Here is a 20,293-nt window from a genome sequence, read left to right as displayed (position 1 = left end):
CGGAAGTCTCATAATCTGGTGAACGTGGTTTGCATCTCCGCTCCTCCACATGCAGCTGCTGGGTGACCTTGGGCCAGTCACACTTCTTGAAGTCTCTCAGCCTCACTCACCTCACAGAGTGTTTGTTGTGGGGGAGGAAGGGAAAGGAGAATGTTAGCCGCTTTGAGACTCCTTAAAGGGAGTGAAAGGCAATATCAAATCCAAACTCTTCTTCTTCTTCTTCTTCATATGAGGAAAGGCTGAAGTGTTCATTGCTTTTTAGCTTGAAACAAAGGTGGTGTATAACAAGATGCAGGTTGAGAACAAGGGGTTAAGGCAAAAGATGCCCCTCATTTCAGGACTTAAGAACCTGGATGTGGGTGATCCAGTGAAACACAAGGAAGTACACCTCCACAGAATATGTAATTAATCTGTGGAGTGCAATGCCACAAGATGTGGTGATGGCCACCCACCCAAATGACTTTAAAAAAGGATTAGACAAATTCAGGGATTAAAATGAGCAGTCTGTTAACAGCTATCACTCATAGTGACTGTAGAGAACCTACAGGTTCAAAGGCAGTACCTGACTCAGTATCAATTGCTGGAAAGCAAGACTATGTGAGGCACAATTGCCTTCATGTTCTGGTCATAGGCTTCCAGGAGGCATCTACAGGATGCTGGACACTATGGACCTTTACTGAATCATACCAGGGATCACAGGGATGCGGATGGCACTGTGGTCTAAACCACAGAGCCCAGGTCCTGCTTACAGACCTTCTATTGACATCTGGTTGGCCACTGTGAAAGACGGATGCTGGACTAGATGGGACATTGGCACAATCCAGCAGGCTCTTCCCATGTTCTAAAGCATTTGCACCCACCATTTGCTGCTGTTCTCGGGTCCTGTTTGCAGACAGGATTCTGGACCCTTGGAGGCCTGCAAACAGGACCTGAGAGTTGCAGCACTCCCATTCCAATAACTGAGTATAAATAAATAAATTTAAAACCATAAAAAACTAGAAGCAAAACAACACATAGAAACAAAACTCACTGCATGCTGAATGGATCCCATCTGAAGAGACAAGTGGAGAGAACAGTCTCCCCTTCCCAAGTGCTGCCTTCCCAGTAGTTTTTAAGGGGGCTGGGAATTGTAGGGGTAAACTAAAGTTCCAAGGATTCTGCTAGGGGGAAGCCCTGCGCTTTAAATGCGAGAGGTGCAGAACTGTGCTGTGCAGAAGGCATCTCTCCAGCAGCCCATGCAATCAAAGCAAATTCAATACACATGTGTGTGTGTGTGTGTGTGTGTGTGTCTAAATATAAATTAGAAAATCTTACTAAGTCTTTGCATGGCGCTGTGGGTTAAAATCACAGAGTCTAGGACTTGCTGATCAGAAAGTCGGTGGTTCGAATCCCCGCAACTGAGTGAGCTCCCATTGCTCGGTCCCTGCTCCTGCCAACCTAGCAGTTCGAAAGCACATCGAAATGCAAGTAGATAAATAGGTACCATTCCAGCATGAAGGTAAACATCATTTCCGTGCGCTGCTCTGGTTTGCCAGAAGCAGCTTAGTCATGACCCGGAAGCTGTATGCCGGTTCCCTCGGCCAATAAAGCGAGCTGAGTGCCGCAACCCCACAGTCGGTCATGACTAGACCTAATGGTCAGGGGTCCCTTTACCTTTACCAGGGATAACAATATTTCAACAAATCCCCAGGTAGTGCCAGGTGCGCCTTATCATCATCATCACCATTATCATCATCATCATCATCATCCTGTCTTTTTCCCTGATAAGGTCTCAAGGGTAAAAGGGCAGTAATCAATGAAAGAGTTTTCAAGAAATAGAGTGTCACATTCTCCCATACCTAGTTGACAGAGCAAGACCTCCTGTCCAATGCATTTCAGCATCAGCCTGTTTCCTCAGCTCATGCTCAGGGATTAAGAACCAATGGCTCTTGAGAGGTTGTTGGGCTTCAGCACCCTTCAACCTCACCCAACATGGCCAATGGCTAGGGGCAATGGACGTTGCAGTTCCACAGCATCCCCACCCTTGCTTTAGCTCCTGCTTAAGCCCTAACTCTGGGCCCAGACCCAACCTAACTCTTCAACCCTCAGTGGACTCTTTATCTGAAAATGTTCCCTTTGGAATCCAAACACCCAAGGTCTTAGCCTGACTATGACCCCAAGTTATAAGGTACATAAGTCCTTATTTTAGCTGTCAGAGAAGTTCTAAGTTATGCTGCCACAGTCAATTTCATCTCTCCCACCAACAACCTCTCTTGATTGCACTAGATCTCCCTCTACATATTATTTAGAATTCCAGATGCATCTTCCTCCAAGAGACATAGCAATAAAGCACCCAGTTCTTTTAATTGTACATTGCAGCATTCAGATATTTAATGATTTCCTTTTTCTACACCTTGTAACAACACTTGCCTTTCATTACTTGAAAGAAAGGATTTCTTTTTAGATAAAAGAAGAGGGGGTGCATGCACCCCCATCTTTTCCTCTCTGCCAGCAATTGATCTTTTTTAAACACACGCATGCGCGCGCACGCGCACGCGCGCGCACACACACACACACACACACCACCTATCCCTTGAATCACAGTTTGAAGACAACAGAAGGGCCATAGCATCCAACTCTCTGGTGATGGAGATAGCAGATGAAAGTATCCTTGAGTGTTTGCGGTGAGACTTTGTTGCACAGACTCCTAGATCTAGGATGCAGGAAGAACTGGAGAGATGGTGGGGGGAGGTTTTCTGCTAGTCACTCACTGCAGCTGTAGTCCAATAACACATGGATGACACCCCTGCATTACACCATAGTTTATTGTAATGTTCACAATAAATGGGCATTACAGTGAACTATGGTTTAATGCAGGGGTATCCTCCAGATATTGTTGGACTTCAACTCTCATCATACCTAAGCATTAGTTATGCTGGCTGGGGCTGATGGGAGTTGGAGTCTGACAACATATGGAGAACACCATTTTGCCTGGTATAATGCAATATTAATGAGATATGAGTTCATATACCCATCTTCTCTTCTCGTGCAACTGTGCATTGACTGCAAGCATTTCCTTGTAGCTCTGATTAACCACAGTTTAGTGTTGTGTCCAAGCCCTAAATTGTGGTTAATCTGAACTATGGTTTGCCAAAACAATCCAGCTGCCATGTCTCTCAAGTGGCTTGTTTCAAACAAGCCATAATTGCGGCTCTCCACAGCTTGTTATGTTTGGACAGTATGACAAGCTGCAGTTAATGCGGGGTAGCTCTCTGAGGAGAATAGCCTCCCAACAATTCTGAGCACTTTTTACAAATTACAGTTCCTGGGATTCTTTGTGGAAAGCCAAAGGTAGTTTGATACTGCCTTAAATGTATAGTGCAGATGGGGCCTAAGAGGGCTGGTTCACTCCTTCCTGCTTGTAAAGGTAAAGGTAAAGGTAAAGGTACCCCTGCCCGAACGGGCCAGTCTTGACAGACTCTGGGGTTTGTGCGCCCATCTCACATCTATTGGCCGGGGGCCAGCGCTGTCCGCAGACACTTCCGGGTCACGTGGCCAGCGTGACAACGCTGCTCTGGCGAGCCAGAGCCGCACACGGAACGCCGTTTACCTTCCCGCTGGTAAGCGGTACCTATTTATCTACTTGCCCCCGGGGGTGCTTTCGAACTGCTAGGTGGGCAGGCGCTGGGACCGAGCAGCGGGAGCGCACCCCGCCGCGGGGATTCGAACCGCCGACCTTTAGATCGGCAAGCCCTAGGCGCTGAGGCTTTAGCCCACAGCGCCACCCGCGTCCTCCTGCTTGTACTGCCAACTAATGAATTACAATCTCTGACTTTGTGCTATGTTCAAATCAGTGCTCTTGTTTTGCTTTGCTCCAGCAAACCATAGTCAGTAAGCCAAGAACAAACCATGCATATTGAGAGCAAAATAAGCCATGGTCTCTGGTTCAGACCTAATGCTATGCCAGGGAATATGGTTTGTTTCCTCTCCACATGAACAGGAAGGAGTGAAACAAGCCAGAAAGGCAATCCATTAACTATGGTTTGCCATGGCATGTTAATGAGGTCACTTAATTATGAAAAGTCTCCCTCTAAAACAAAATTACAGTGTACCATACCAGTAATGTTAAGCGTACTTACATATACAAAGATTCTTCTGAGACTTAATAGCATATAAGTAATCACATCAAAAGGGGAGGAGACATGTACCTGCTGGATCTTCCCTCCACCCTGAACAGGGCTTACACATCTACAGGAACATAGGAAGCTGCCTTGTACCAAGTGGTATGGTCCATCTACAACTCCGCTCATCCTTGATAACTGGCCATGCGAGATGGCATTGATTTGAGCCCAGCATTGTCTGGAGGTCAGCAGCATTTCTACCTATGTTGTCTGTGCTGACTGGCAGCTGCTTTCCAGCATTTCAGTTAGGAGTCTTTTCTTTTTTACTGGGGATGCCAGATTTGAGCCTGGGACCTTCTTCAAGGAAGGTATGTAGATCATAGAGTTGGAGAGCCATTTAGTCCAACCCCCTGAAGTTCAGGAACATTTTTGCCCAGTGTAGGTTTCAAACCCAAGACCCTGAGATTAGGAGTCTCATACTTACTGACTGAGCTGCTCTGCTATTGAGCTAGGACCTTCTCCCTTACATCCATTGCCTCTCTCCATGAAACTTTTGCAGAGCTTTTAATTGCACACACAGTGCCTACATGCATATTGGTTTTGTGCACATAGATTACATTCATGTGTTAGGCTGAAGATGGAGCAGCTCCAGTAGCTGCAATCCTTCTCCACATACACAAACATGCTGAGTGAACAAAGGGTGATTGTGCTTCTTTTTTTTTAAATACTACTACTACTAATAATAATGAAATAGTTTAGCCATTGTAACAAAAACCAGGAAACTTACTCTAAAAAATTCTTTGGTTGAGCCTGAATCCAGAGTTCCATAGGCTATTTCGGTCTGCTTAGCCAAGTCTTCAGCACTTTCTATGGGAGACACCATCCTTTCCACCGTAAGGAAGGCAGCAAGGTTGGCAGTGTAGGAAGAGATAATGATGAGGGTGAAGAACCACCAGACGCCGCCAACAATTCGCCCTGAGAGAGATCTAAGAAAGAGGAGATGAGGTTATATCGGTTATAAAAACAAGTCTTTGGTCTTCTTTGAGAAGAGAAGATGTGTGTGTGTGTGTGTGTGTGTGTGTGTGTGAGAGAGAGAGAGAGAGAGAGAGAGAAAGAGAGGGAGAGAGAAAGAGAGAGAGAGAGAGAGAGAGAGAGAGCGCTAGACACCTATTATGCTGCACCTAATGGGCTGACAATCCATTCACAGAGTGGGCAGAGTCAAGAGAGAATTAGATCTCACCATGGCTACTATCCTCTTCTGAGCAGAGCTCTGGCTGTCTTTAATCAATGCAAGGGTGGAACACCTGAGCATCTTTCCACATTGTATCTCTAGCCAAATTAACAACTCATATGCTGTGTCTGCTAATTCAACTTACCTGGCCCTTGACTGAAGTGCTCTACTCCAGCAAGTCTATAGGCCAGTCTAGGCACCCAATCATGAGAGGGTTAGGGTTAGGGTTAGAGAGGTGAGAACTGATTCCAAAATATGCTCCCATGCTATGGCGGAGCATCTCATCCACCCTCTGTTTGCTTTTGTTTCCATTCATTGTAACTATAGAACATGTGTGTGTTGTTAGCATGCATTGAACTCTAAATAAAATATGGCTTTGTGTGTGTGTGTGTGTGTGTGTAAATACCTCTTCCACTCCACCTCTCTCTCTCTCTCTCTCTCTCTCTCTCTCTCTCTCTCTCTCTCTCTCGTTATTCATATGCTACACTGAGCACCTGCACAAGTTGCCTCTACATCTGTACATACGTTTGTGTGAACAAGTGTACTAGATTTGCACAACTCAACTATTGCATACACACAGGTATGCAGACTGCACATTTGTTGAAAGTCACATATGAAACACTCAGGGTGCACACCTCAACTATTTGCCTTACACTTGTTGAATGTAAATGGCCATTCTCTCTCTCGCTCCCCCCACCCCCACAATACCCCCAATACACGCAACATTCACATACATCAGAGTCAAAATGAACTTGCTTCCAACAGTCCTTCCCTGAGAATGTCAACTGAAAGGAGGACTCATATCCTCCTCCTCCTCCTCCTCTTTAACTCTCAGCTCCCTTCCTACCCACAGAGTTCTTTCTTCCTTGACTTCCCTCAGCCTCCCTACCTTCGCCACCTCTGACATCAACGCTGTTTCTAATTCTGGAGCTTTACTTGCTAGCTAGGTTGATCAGGCTGTCTGGACAATGCCTACGTTTACTGTATATATAAAAAAACTGCATGTGTGTAGGCTCTGCCTGCACAATCTGTTCCTTGCATATTTTTAGTGTACAGATTGCTTGTTCCACTTGTGCGTGTGTAGGTTTTATAAAGACTATGAGGGGGCAGGCCCAGTGGGAAATGTGCGGTCTCCTTCCCTCCATGCATTGTATGTAAGTTGATAGGAACATAGGAAGCTGCCTTAATATCACCCACACTGACTGTAAGACATGGCGTCTGCCAAGCCCTGCCAACTGGAGAAGACAATAATAGGCTAAATGCACCAATAGTTTGACACAGCATCAATTGTTTATGTATGGTATCTGAAAAGGTTGATGGTCATGCTTTAAATAATTTTTTTGGGAGGGGAGGGGAGGATCGAAAAGGATATAGTAGCCATATCCCAGTACATTTCCAAGCACAATTCAAAGTGTTGGTGCAGACCTTTAAAGCCCTAAACAGCCTCGGCCCAGTATACCTGAAAGAGTGTCTCCACCCATCACTCAGCCCAGACACCAAGGTCTAGCTCCAAGGACCTTCTGCTGGTTCCCTCACTGTGAGATGTGAAGCTACAGGGAACCAAGGAGAGGGCCTTTTTGATAGTGGCACCTGCCCTGTAGAATGCCCTCTCATCAGATGTCAAACAGATAAACAACTATCTGACTTTTAGAAGACACCTGGAGGCAGCCCTGTTCAGGGAGGTTTTTAAAGGTTGATGTTTTATTGTGTTTTAAATATTTTGTTGGGGGCCACTCAGAGTGCCAGGGGCCACCCAGTCAGATGGGCAGATGATGATGATAATAATAATAATAATAATAATAATAATAATAATAATATCCGTCAAAATGGGGAAAAAACTGGGGAAAATCACTGGTGGGGAGGAGGGAACACTGAGCATCTGTGGCAGGGCATCTGCTTTGCATTCAGAAGGTCTCAGGTTCAACCTCTGGCATTTCTGGGAAACCCTAGACAGCCACCCCAGTCAGTGTAGACAATACTATGATAAATGGGCCAATGGTCTGATTTGGCGTAAGGCAGTTTCCTATTTCTATTCCTTTTAGTTCTTTTTTGAAGAAAACGTTTCAAAATGTGACTCACTATGGACCTTCCCCAATTACTATTTCTTTTGGTCATTTTATTCTGCTTAACAGGAGCACTTGTGCAATTTTAGAAATGCAATAACTGTTCTATATTGCCAGATTAAGCAAACATAAATGTAAAATATTCAGTGAATGGAAATATGTAATTATTTTGGGAAAAATATGTATCAGCAAGCTTTCTTGATCGGATCCTACTGGGACTTTGAGTATCTAAGTCCAACACAGAGAGACATGAGGAGATGTTCTGGTGTATTTTATGTTAATTGGAATTTGCATGTCTAAAACCCAATGTTCCAAAGCATGCATATTCTGCTTTAGCAATTGAGTCTCTGGCAGATTTCCATTTTAGCCAGCATTGTCCCAGAAGAGGACTGCAAATATTTAGTCACTTCATTCTCCCTAGCAAATTTATAAAAATGCAGAAGGAATTTATAATAAGCCAAGTCATTGTAAGAAAACTTTTTCATCACCAGAAATCTAGAGACATGATTTTGCATTAGTTCACCGGGTGCTGAAGGGAAAAAAACACACCACCTTCTTTGCATCAGCCACTAGTGTATGGTTAATACACAATTCAGGAAGTAATACTCATGCATCAAATCAACACATATGCAGGGGTTGGAACTGTGCTGGCTAGACCCATCCCTGAAGTCATGCGAAATGTGTGTGCTTTGACACAGGTGGCTGAAAAGGAATATCCTTCACTGTGTACAGCTGGACTCATGAAGGATTCTACACAATATGGAACCCTGTTCAACCAATGATTCCCCCTTTACTGATGTTTGCATCAACATATGGGTGATGTGCATGGCCCCATTTCATAAAGGTAAAGGTAAAGGGACCCCTGACCATTAGGTCCAGTCGTGACTGATTCTGGGGTTGCGGCGCTCATCTCGCTTTATTGGCCGAGGAAGCCGGCGTACAGCTTCCAGGTCATGTGGCCAGCATGACTAAGCCGCTTCTGGCGAACCAGAGCAGTGCATGGAAACGCCATTTACCTTCCCGCCGGAGCGGTACCTATTTATCTACTTGCACTTTGATGTGCTTTCGAACTGCTAGGTTGGCAGGAGCAGGGACTGAGCAACGGGAGCTCACCCCGTCGCGGGGATTCGAACCGCCAACCTTCTGATCAGCAAGTCCTAGGCTCTGTGGTTTAAGCCACAGCGCCACCCACATCCCTCTTCATAGTCACTCATTAATTCAGCATGTGAGCTTTACTTTCTTAAATGCTTCATGTTGTGAGACTTTACCTCCCTCAGTGTTCTAGTTATCATTGTTTGGTGCAGACCCCAGCCCAGTAAATCAGGGAGAGACTTACTTAAATTTGATTAAACCACAAGAGTAGATACCCCTTATAGCTGCCCCTTTCCCACCGCAACCACCCACCCAAGAGCTATTGGTAACAGGGACAAAAGAGAGCACTCTGGAAACCAATTGGGCCAGTAAATTTCCAAGGGTGAATCAACTTAACTGGACTTCCACCCTGGTAGATGTATGGAAAACCTGTAATCAGAAAACCTACAGCGAGTAATGGCCTGACCGTGATAAAAGAAGCACATCTCCCTCCTTCACTTTCAGAACACTGGAATCTAGGCCAGAATAGAATACCAAACCCACTGTGTGACCTACAATAATGACTTGTCCAAATTATATTGGGGTTGTATTCTCTTGGTCTTTGAGAAGACTATAAAGCCCAGAGCTTTCCCCAGTAGGATACTCATGGGCTCTCAAGTATATTGGGCTGTATTCAATGCTAGTCTGACTCAGAGTAGACCAGTTGAAGCTAATAGGCATGACTAATTTAGGTTCCTTAGTTTTAATGGGTCTACTGTAAGTAGAAATTAGATGAAACCCATTATCTCTGCAACTTTAATTTGTGTGAGTTTAGCACAAAATGAACTGCATGCACAACAGATTTCAAATTAATGACACAGAACATAGACACATTGAGTTGGAGTGGACCCCGAGGGTCATCTAGTCCAACCCCCTGCAGTGCAGGAATATGCAGCAGATTGAATCTGCAACCTTGGCGTTATCAGCACCATGCTCTAACCAACTGAGCTATCAATCTATAATGATACCATCTGCAAGGAGTACCAATATTCCTCTGAACCTCAAATCCCTGGTCCCAAAAACAAACTTTAGGATTATAAAAGTCAGTGGTTTCCCCTCTCCCTCTAAATTGCACTTGTCCTCTCAATAGTATTTATGCAAAGTACACAGAGTGGTCAGATACATGAAAATAAGCACAAAATCAATTGCAGTTAAGAGCGCCTTCCTCAACAAATGAACTTTAGCTGTTATCATGAAATCAAAGTAAATAGCATACCTTGAGAGGAAAATTTGAGTGGATGCATGTTGTTAAAATAATAGCATGTTAACAACAAGGACAAAACAGATGCATTTTTATGCAACAGTTACATTATATTTACAGAACATTTACTCAGTCTTTAATGGGAACATCGTGAATGTTTAACTATACTCTTGACTACAAATTATGCATCTCTTTGTCTTAGACAAATTGTCATTAGGCACTCTAATCTGGAGCACTTTTAATCCCACTTACTTCTGTTGAAGTCAATTGGCATGATTCTTGATGACCACAAGGTATTCCTGCAGCTGGCTTTTTTTTTTTTGGAAAGGACAAAGATCTAGAGATGCAGGCTGGAATCTAAAGTGCTGTGTAAAGAGATTTTTAGGTGCAAGGGGAAAATGCTGGCAGTCTTTGGTTTACCATCCCACTGAGATTCCTGTTTGCTTGTTTATGTTCTTTAAGCATTTTAAAGTATCTACCAACTTTCTAAAAAGATTAGGAAAATTCCTTCAGGGTCAGAGTATCAGTTGCTAGCTGCTGAGCTGGCTATGTTCTACCTCCTCTTGTTGGAATCACTATGCTTCTGAAAGCCAGATGTTGGGAACTGCGGGGGGGGGGGGGGAGTTTTGCCCAGGTCCTGCTTACAGACCTTCTATTGGCATCTGGCTGGCCACTGTGAAAGACAGATGCTGGACTAGATGGGACATTGGCTCAATCCAGCAGGCTCTTCCCATGTTCTAAAGCATTTGCACCCACCATTTGCTGCTGCTCTCAGGTCCAGTTTGCAGACAGGATTCTGGACCCTTGGAGGCCTGCAAACAGGACCTGAGAGTTGCAGCACTCCCATTCCAATAACTGAGTATAAATAAATAAATTTAAAACCATAAAAAACTAGAAGCAAAACAATACATAAAAACAAAACTCACTGCATGATGAATGGATCCCATCTGAAGAGACAAGTGGAGAGAACAGTCTCCCCTTCCCAAGTGCTGCCTTCCCAGTAGTTTTTAAGGGGGCTGGGAATTGTAGGGGTAAACTAAAGTTCCAAGGATTCTGCTAGGGGGAAGCCCTGCGCTTTAAATGCGAGAGGTGCAGAACTGTGCGGTGCAGAAGGCATCTCTCCAGCAGCCCATGCAATCAAAGCAAATTCAATACACATGAGACTTCTCCCATTGAATCCTAGGGACTGTAGTTTGCTAAGGGTTCTAGGAACTGTGAAGGATGAATTCTCATGCTTCTTTGAGGGAAGCCAGGATTGCTTAAAGGGCTACAACACTTCTTTAAATGTGTAGTATGGGTGCGACCCCCGTGTGCCTTTAAATAAACTTTAAACATGTGGTATGAACACAGCCAAAGATACATAGTTGCATCTTTTGCTGCATCTTTAACCAAAGCATCTAGTTTGGTCCTCCAGGAGCAACCCCTTATGCCACAGGACAAACTGGATTATTATTGTTATTATTATTTGGGGGGCAATGGAACTTTCAAAAGCAGATGGTAAGTGAAGTTCTACGTTTTAGGTGCCCAGTGAGAAAACCCTAGATGTGCACCTAAAAAAATGTACTGTGTGAAGCATCCCACAGAAATGTGGCCTTATTTTATCTGTTTTTAGAATGTTTTATACTATTTTACATTTTTATTATTATTGATATGTTTGCTGTCCTATGCTCCTTTGGGAGGAAGGGTGGAATATAAAATGAATGAATGAGTGAATGAATGATAATCATTATCATCTAACAGAACTCAGTTTCCTGGACAAATGCTAATTCTCATGAAGAATCCAATGCAGTGAGTAGCTCATTCCAGCTAAAAATCCAAAATTAAGTAAGGGCATACCCTCAGGAATTTCCACACCAAATACTCACCTATTATAGGTCTAACTAGGCATTAGGTGTTCTGGCTGTTTCACACAAAGGCAACTTGGAAGAGTCTAGGTCAGGAAGTCCAACAGTGAAGTCTCTCCCAGAATTCTTGTCTGTCTAACAGCTCTGCATGCTTTCATTCCATAAATGTACTCCAACAAAACTCACACCGGAGGACTTAAACTCCTTTAACTAGTGATATTAAAAAATGGACTATAGGCTCAGTATCTTCTGAACAAATGAAAACCTTGTTCAGCTTCTTCACATTTACAGAGCAGTGGCTGGGATCCACAGGAAGGGTATGCAATTGTGGGTGGGTGGGTGGGAAGTATGTGCAGCAGAGGTTTGGCTCATTGTCCTCTACCCCTGAGCAGTTCCCACTGCTGAAGGAACATGCATCTGTTCTGCTTCAAAAGTGGATTGTCTCTTTAGCAATAAGAATCATTGGTCTGGTTTGCACATAATGGTGAACCAATGTTTAAAAACTATGGCTTACCAGGAATGAGCAAGCATGCTGGTGCATGCATGCTACTCAAATCATGCCAACCTGCCTCCCTTTGCTATGCCATACTGAAACAAGCCATTATGTGCTAACTGATGCTCATTGTTTCTCTTCTTCAAACCACAAGAAGAATATAATATGGAGCATTCCTGTGGTATGTATAGAGAGAAACAAACCATTAGCATTGGTTTACATGTAATGCTAAGAAAGCATTCTGGTTTGTTTTCTGATATAGGACAGGGCCTTCTCATTTGCAGCACCTAGACTGTGGAATTGCTTCCTTAGAGAGGCCTGGGCTGTCCCCTTTCTTATTGCTTTTGGACAGGCAGACAAGCCTCCCCCCCCCTTATTTCTACAAGTTGGTTTACTATGTGTTTTAAATCCCACTACATATTGTGTTTCGTTCACTTCTCCTTTAATGCTCTCTGGCATTTGTTATTTTAAAAAATGTATCTACAATTTTTATTGTCATATTGTACATTTATTTATATTTTATTATTATGAATTGCCTTGGGGACCCCTCTGAGCTGAAAGGCAGAGGCAGAAATGTTCTTCTGCACAAATAAAATATTAATTACTTGTATTGAATTGTGGGTAAATCTTCTGATGTTTTGTTGTGTGGTTTGGCCACAACACAGTGCTAATTACTGACAAAATGTTGGGCTTTCTTGAATTGGGCCCCCCTCCCCCCCACTAATCTCCAAGCATGGGGAGCAGCCGAGAGTGGGTTGGGAACTTTAATAACATTAGCTACTCATAGACTGATATGTATATTATAGCAACTTTGATCTTTCATAGGCCTTCTTGAAGCATCCAAAATTGGGACACTGATAAGGAGAGAAAATGTCCCATTCATTATGCAAAAGAGAGATTGCTGAACATGTTAAGAGTCATCTAAAGAGCCTAACAGAAATCCTATGGGATTCTATTTACAGCTGAAAAACAGGTCTAGTGGAAATAAACATAAAGCCTGCAGCTTTCCATGTGATGCCTCATGCTTATTTTCCCGGTCCTTTAATGGGTGAACACATGGTCAACAGCAATTTAAATGCTATCACTACACACTATCTTAACAGCAAGCAGAGAGGCAGGGTCTCATTACAGGTTTCAGGATTAAACTACAAAGCACACGGGCACATGAAGGAGGCTATAAGCTACTCATATACAGAAGGGTATTATGACAGAACTTTGTTTGGCCATCAACAAATCCTTATAGAGGCATTGCACATGAACAGCTGGACAGATCATAAGGTTTGGATCTTAATGTGACTATAACAAACATGCAGTCACAACTTTGTGTGAATTCTGGTCCAGTCCCATTTAATTTCATCAATACTCTTTGCAAATATTATATCGGTCTCCTAAAAAACCCATCCCTGAAGCTATCGTTAGTCCTTGAAGATGGGGAAATAGGTGCAAGAGGGCAGCTGACTCCCACTCTGCAACTAATAGCAATGAAAGGGAGAGATCATTACACGCTGACAGCATTGCTTTTCTTCTGGAAAAATGGTGCTGGTACTCACCATGAAGTCATTACAGTAAGAACCACACTTTGAACTAGTGCTTTTCTTTTCTTTTCTTTTTTAAAAAATAGGTGCTGGCACTGCATACCCTTGAATACCCCCAGGAAAAAAGCACTGACTGACAGCACATGTGCTAGGGTAGCCACATAGGTATGGCCAAAAAAGGGAGAAAATAGGATACAGCATTGCATATGAAATATCATGTAACTTCCCATACTGGGGAAGACAGTGAACAGGTGACTTGTTTGTATGTTGAACCTGCTACCTAGGTGCTAACTGTTGATGTGTAACTTCAAGGTCCTAGATCTCCCTTCTAATGGCTCTTTACCTTTAAACCCAATCTGGGGTTCATCCCCATCTTGTTCCACTGGAGAAACCCATGGTTTAGTGTTGAATCAGAACAAATAGCAACCGGGGTTTCTGCATATTGCCTTTTGTTCCAATTTGGTGCTAAAGAGTGGGTTTTCCGGGGGAAGCAGCAGGGCAAAGGCAAAACCACTGAGACCCATGTCTAGAAAGCCCAGCACAAGTGGAAAGCCACTCGGGGCCATACTTTCTAGGCACGGGAAAAGGAGAAGCACTTCAAATAGTAGGACTCATGCAAAGTAGGACTCATGGCAACTCTGTTTCACCATCTGCATGCAGGTCTCTACCTCGTGGGTAGGCAAACTAAGGTCCAGGGGCCGGATCCGGCCCAATCACCTTCTCAATCCGGCCCATGGATGGTCCAGGAATCAGCGTGTTTTTACATGAGTAGAATGTGTGCTTTCATTTTAAATGCATCTCTGGGTTATTTGTGGGGCATAGGAATTCGTTTATTTCTATCCCCAAAATATAGTCTGGCCCCCCACAAGGTCTGAGGGACAGCAGACTGGCCGTCTGCTGAAAAGGTTTGCTGAGCCCTGCTCTACATGAATCCCAGGCATCTTCAGCTGGAAGGTTCAGGCACCAGGTGATGGGATTCTGGAGAGCTACTGGTGGCTGGTACTCAATGGGACTGGGAGGGTGCAAGTACTCAATGGGACTGGGAGACCAGCAGTAGGTGGAGCCAGAGCTAATGATAGGCAGAGTCATAATAAATGGCAGGCAGAGAACCAACTAATTCTCCTTTTGCTTCCATCCTCCTACGTGTTAAATCCTACAAGGGCAAGACTTATGGTGGAGAAATTGATGGGCAGTGCTATTTCTCTGGAATAGTTGCAGATAAGAAGGCAGACAGGTGGAGATTGCTGAAAGATGACTGAAATTGGTGGGGCAGTGCCCCATTTGCCCTAATTGAGCACCCTCCTCTAGCTACCGCTGAGAGTGGACAACTGTGGTCTACATAGCCTGGCCTGACAGAAAGAAGCTTTCAATAGAGCGGGGGGCAATTTCATCAGAGAAACAACATAAATCTCCCTTCCATGGGTATAGCCAAGGGGGAGGCAGGGAGGGGCAGCTGCCCTCACAATCAATAAAAATACATAGCTAACTGAGGTTCTGCCCCCCCCAACAAAAGGCCTTCCCACCCCCACCCCCAAAATCCTGGCTATGTCCATGCTCCCTTCTCAGATTTCATCAATACATTGCAACACGCTTCTGTTAAAAAGCTTTTGTGTTTGCACAGTTCAGTCTCAATGAATAAGGGCTCATTCAGACTTAGCGCTCATCCACACTTGCCCTTTCCCTGCTCATTCCAGGCTTTAAAGCTCTGCTCATGAGTTCCCCCCCCTTTTTATTTTTTTGCTCAGGAGCTTTCCCTGTGAAAACCTGCTTTTTTAAGCTCAATTGGAGCAAACAGCAACCCACAGAAAACCTGAATTGATGTTTGTGGGCAATATATATATATATATATATATATATATATATATATATATATATATGCAGGTTTTGGTGTCTTCGGGTGTCTTCCCGTGTAAGAGTCGGGGTGTCTGTGCGACGTTTCGACGAGGTCTCACTCGTCATCTTCAGGCTGGTGCTTTCGGCTTCTTGTTACTGGAACAGAGCAGAATCTGGTGTTTGAGTTCCTATAAATACGAAGCTAATCCAAAAAGAAACACCCCCCAAAAACCAAGACACAGAAGAAAACAATGGCATGGCCCTCCTTCCTTATATCAAGGGCACTACAGACAAAATCAGCAAAATCCTCCATAAACACAATATCAAAACAGCCTTCTGCACCAACCAAAAAATAGCCAATATCCTCAGAAACCCAAAAGACAAAATCCAGCTAGAAAACCAAGGGGTCTATGAAATACCCTGCAAAGTCTGCCCAGCCACGTACATTGGACAAACAAACAGACGAATAAATGCACGTATCGCAGAACACAAGAATGCCGTCAAAAAAGAAGAAAAAACTTCCTCTCTTTTCCAACACATGAAAGAAACAGGACACGAAATTAATTTTGCAGATTCCAAATTGCTCTTTAACATGGAACATCACCACAAGAGAATAATCATGGAAGCCATCGAGATAGAGAAACACCCTCACAACATGAACAAGCGTGACGACACGTCCCGCCTGCCAGACATCTGGAAATTAGCCCTCCCCACAAAAACCGACACCAGAACCAGAGGCACACAGAACGCCGTCACCAATCAACCACACCAGACCCAAACCCAGACCCTCTCCACAGACATATTACAGACTCCATCCAGTAGCCAAACTATAGTGGCACCTCCGGATGCTGCACCCCCCTGCAATCCCTACACAGATCTGGCTGGCACAAAGCACAAAACCACAGCTCGCCCCTATACACGAAGCCAAGCCAGAGCACAACTAAATGCAGCACAGCCATCTTCTCAGAAAAACTCTTCACAAGCTCAAGAGGTCAAGACACGAAAGCTTTAGCAACTAATCTACACTTAATGACCCACCCAGTGGTATTCAGAATATCACTCATGAAATCACTCAAGATATCCCTCAAGTAATTAAGGAACAAAAGAAGAAAAGGCACACTAATCTAGGAACTTCCTCTCTGCCCAGAACGTTGGAGGCTATACACCACACCCCTCAACAGTATTTATAGGAACTCAAACACCAGATTCTGCTCTGTTCCAGTAACAAGAAGCCGAAAGCACCAGCCTGAAGATGACGAGTGAGACCTCGTCGAAACGTCGCACAGACACCCCGACTCTTACACGGGAAGACACCCGAAGACACCAAAACCTGCATTCCTGTACCCGTGAAAATCTACGAAAGCAAATATCTCACCTCTACGGGGAGGAAACCTTCCAGCTGACAAGAACCTACGAGAAACTAGAAATCCGAAGAGCCACCATCTTATGTGATCTCCTGTTCCTACGCAACTGCCGAGACAACAACTTAACTCCCACATGCTTCCAACTTAAATTCCACTCTAAAACCCCAGCTACCGAAAGGATCCTGAAACGAACTGAACTATCCCTAATCAGAAACGAAATACATAAGAAAAGATACCTACTAAACCAAACCAACAAAGATCTGCTCACTCTTCACCTCAAACTATGTAACAAAATCCACCCTGCACTCTGGGACAAATGCAAACAACTAGCCGTCTGGAGAGCTGAAACTGAGACCTCACATAAGACAGACAGACACACCAACAAACTCTACAAACTAGAGAAACGCCAGAAACCCAGCCACCCTCCACAACAACCCATGAAACAAACAGTACATAACATATCAGACAGGATCCTCACCCCAACTGAAACCAAAGTACTCTCCAAAGGTTTCAACTTTGCAGTCGCCCCGAGACGCATCCCCACGGAAAACATCATATGCGGAGTCGAAGCTAGCCTGACCAAAATCGACCCAGATGAAGCCAATAAAATCAGACTTGAAGTCACCAACATCCTCTGCTCCAGCAAACCACCCAGAAGCAATTTACACAAAGAAGAACAGAAAGCACTCACCAACCTGAGGAAAGACAACAACATAATCATTCTCCCAGCAGACAAAGGCAACGCCACTGTTGTGATGAACACATCGGACTACCAAGCAAAACTATCAAATCTACTCCAAGACCCTACCTACCAACCCATAAAAACAGATCCCACCACCTATCTGGAAAAAACCACCAAATCCAAAATAAAAGCCTCTCCTATCAGTGAAGAAATCCAGCTAAGAATCATCCCCAGAGAAAAATCATCCAGATGCCCCAAACTCTACGGTCTCCCCAAGATACACAAAGAAGGAACACCACTCAGACCAATAGTCAGCTCCATAGGCTCACCTCTACAAAATCTCGCTAAATTTCTCGCTAAGCAACTTCAGCCCTATGCAGAATCCATCGCTTCACACGTTACTAACTCCTTCCAGTTCATAGAAACAATAAAGAAGCAATACCTACATCCCGATGACCTACTTGTGAGCTTCGATGTTGTATCTCTCTTCACTCAAGTGCCCATTAATGAAGCCTTGACAGCCATTCAAAACAAATACAACCCCCCCAAATACATTCTGGACCTGACCAACCACTGCCTAACCAACACGTACTTCATCCACAATGGACAAAGATACAAACAGATAGAAGGAGCACCTATGGGATCACCCCTCTCACCGGTCATCGCAAATTTGTACATGGAACACTTTGAAACCAATGCTTTAGACAAGTCAGAACACAAACCCAAACTTTGGCTCAGATATGTTGACGACACCTTTGTAATTTGGCCACACGGGAAAGAAAAACTAGATAGCTTCCTCACACATCTCAACAGCCTACACCCCAAAATACAATTCACTATGGAAATAGAAGACAACAACCAACTCCCCTTTCTTGACGTCCTAATCTACAAAAAAACCTGATGGCTCCCTAGGACACACTATCTACCGGAAAAAAACACACACCAACCGCTACTTACATGCACAATCACACCACCACCCTGCACAAATAAACTCCGTAGCCAAAACTCTCATCTCCAGAACCAAACGCCTGGCTGACAAAGACCACTTGACAACTGAGTTACAGAATCTCTCAAATGTGTTAATCGCCAATGGATACCAGAAAAACAGGGTTACGAAGCTAATCCAAAAAGAAACACCCCCCAAAAACCAAGACACAGAAGAAAACAATGGCATGGCCCTCCTTCCTTATATCAAGGGCACTACAGACAAAATCAGCAAAATCCTCCATAAACACAATATCAAAACAGCCTTCTGCACCAACCAAAAAATAGCCAATATCCTCAGAAACCCAAAAGACAAAATCCAGCTAGAAAACCAAGGGGTCTATGAAATACCCTGCAAAGTCTGCCCAGCCACGTACATTGGACAAACAAACAGACGAATAAATGCACGTATCGCAGAACACAAGAATGCCGTCAAAAAAGAAGAAAAAACTTCCTCTCTTTTCCAACACATGAAAGAAACAGGACACGAAATTAATTTTGCAGATTCCAAATTGCTCTTTAACATGGAACATCACCACAAGAGAATAATCATGGAAGCCATCGAGATAGAGAAACACCCTCACAACATGAACAAGCGTGACGACACGTCCCGCCTGCCAGACATCTGGAAATTAGCCCTCCCCACAAAAACCGACACCAGAACCAGAGGCACACAGAACGCCGTCACCAATCAACCACACCAGACCCAAACCCAGACCCTCTCCACAGACATATTACAGACTCCATCCAGTAGCCAAACTATAGTGGCACCTCCGGATGCTGCACCCCCCTGCAATCCCTACACAGATCTGGCTGGCACAAAGCACAAAACCACAGCTCGCCCCTATACACGAAGCCAAGCCAGAGCACAACTAAATGCAGCACAGCCATCTTCTCAGAAAAACTCTTCACAAGCTCAAGAGGTCAAGACACGAAAGCTTTAGCAACTAATCTACACTTAATGACCCACCCAGTGGTATTCAGAATATCACTCATGAAATCACTCAAGATATCCCTCAAGTAATTAAGGAACAAAAGAAGAAAAGGCACACTAATCTAGGAACTTCCTCTCTGCCCAGAACGTTGGAGGCTATACACCACACCCCTCAACAGTATTTATAGGAACTCAAACACCAGATTCTGCTCTGTTCCAGTAACAAGAAGCCGAAAGCACCAGCCTGAAGATGACGAGTGAGACCTCGTCGAAACGTCGCACAGACACCCCGACTCTTACACGGGAAGACACCCGAAGACACCAAAACCTGCATTCCTGTACCCGTGAAAATCTACGAAAGCATATATATATATATATATATATATATACACACTTGGATATGGAGCTTTTAAGCTTGGGCCAGTGCCTAGAAAGAGCTGGGCAAAAGCTAAGTGTGGGTAAACCCTTCTGCTGTCCCACTGCTTCCCCCAGGGGAATCCCACTCTTTGCTGCGGAATAGAAGCAAACATCTGTTGGGTTTTCCAGGTATTGACGTTTGCTCCATTCAGCAGTAAAGAGTGAGTTTTCCCAGGGAAAGTGGGGGCAGGGGGAGCAACCGAAAACTGTTCAGACCTGTGTCTAGAAAGCATCGGACAAGCAGAAAATCTTTCGGATCATGGGAGCAGCCAGTAATAGGATTTTTGTTAGGGGGAGCAGCCGAATTTGTTGAGCTTCTTTTTAGTAGATTGCCCCCTTAAGTTCAGAAATCATGGGGGGAGGGCTGCCTTCTGCTAGGAGGGAGCAGAACTTCAGTTAATTGAGTACAGTGGTAACTCAGGTTACAAAAGCTTCGGGTTACAAACACTTCAGGTTACAAACTCTGCTAACCCGGAAGTAG

The 20,293-nt window shown here is 44.2% G+C and overlaps 1 protein-coding gene across 3 annotated transcripts in view; it reads right to left on the bottom strand.

The window, feature by feature from the left end:
• GRIA3 (glutamate ionotropic receptor AMPA type subunit 3) overlaps positions 1 to 20,293 on the bottom strand; it is a 209,648-nt gene that overhangs the window by 56,588 nt on the left and 132,767 nt on the right. For all 3 annotated transcript variants that reach the window (XM_082207234.1, XM_082207233.1, XM_082207235.1), the window contains one exon: positions 4,888 to 5,086. In XM_082207234.1, coding sequence (XP_082063360.1) covers positions 4,888 to 5,086 — 199 coding nt within the window. The remainder of the gene's footprint in view (positions 1 to 4,887; positions 5,087 to 20,293) is intronic.

The sequence above is a fragment of the Podarcis vaucheri genome, assembly GCF_965113315.1.
Source record: "Podarcis vaucheri genome assembly, chromosome: Z".
Classification (NCBI taxonomy): Eukaryota; Metazoa; Chordata; class Lepidosauria; order Squamata; family Lacertidae; genus Podarcis; species Podarcis vaucheri.
The sequence above is the reverse complement of the archived record's forward strand: the minus strand, read 5'-3'. Positions and strand labels throughout refer to the sequence as shown.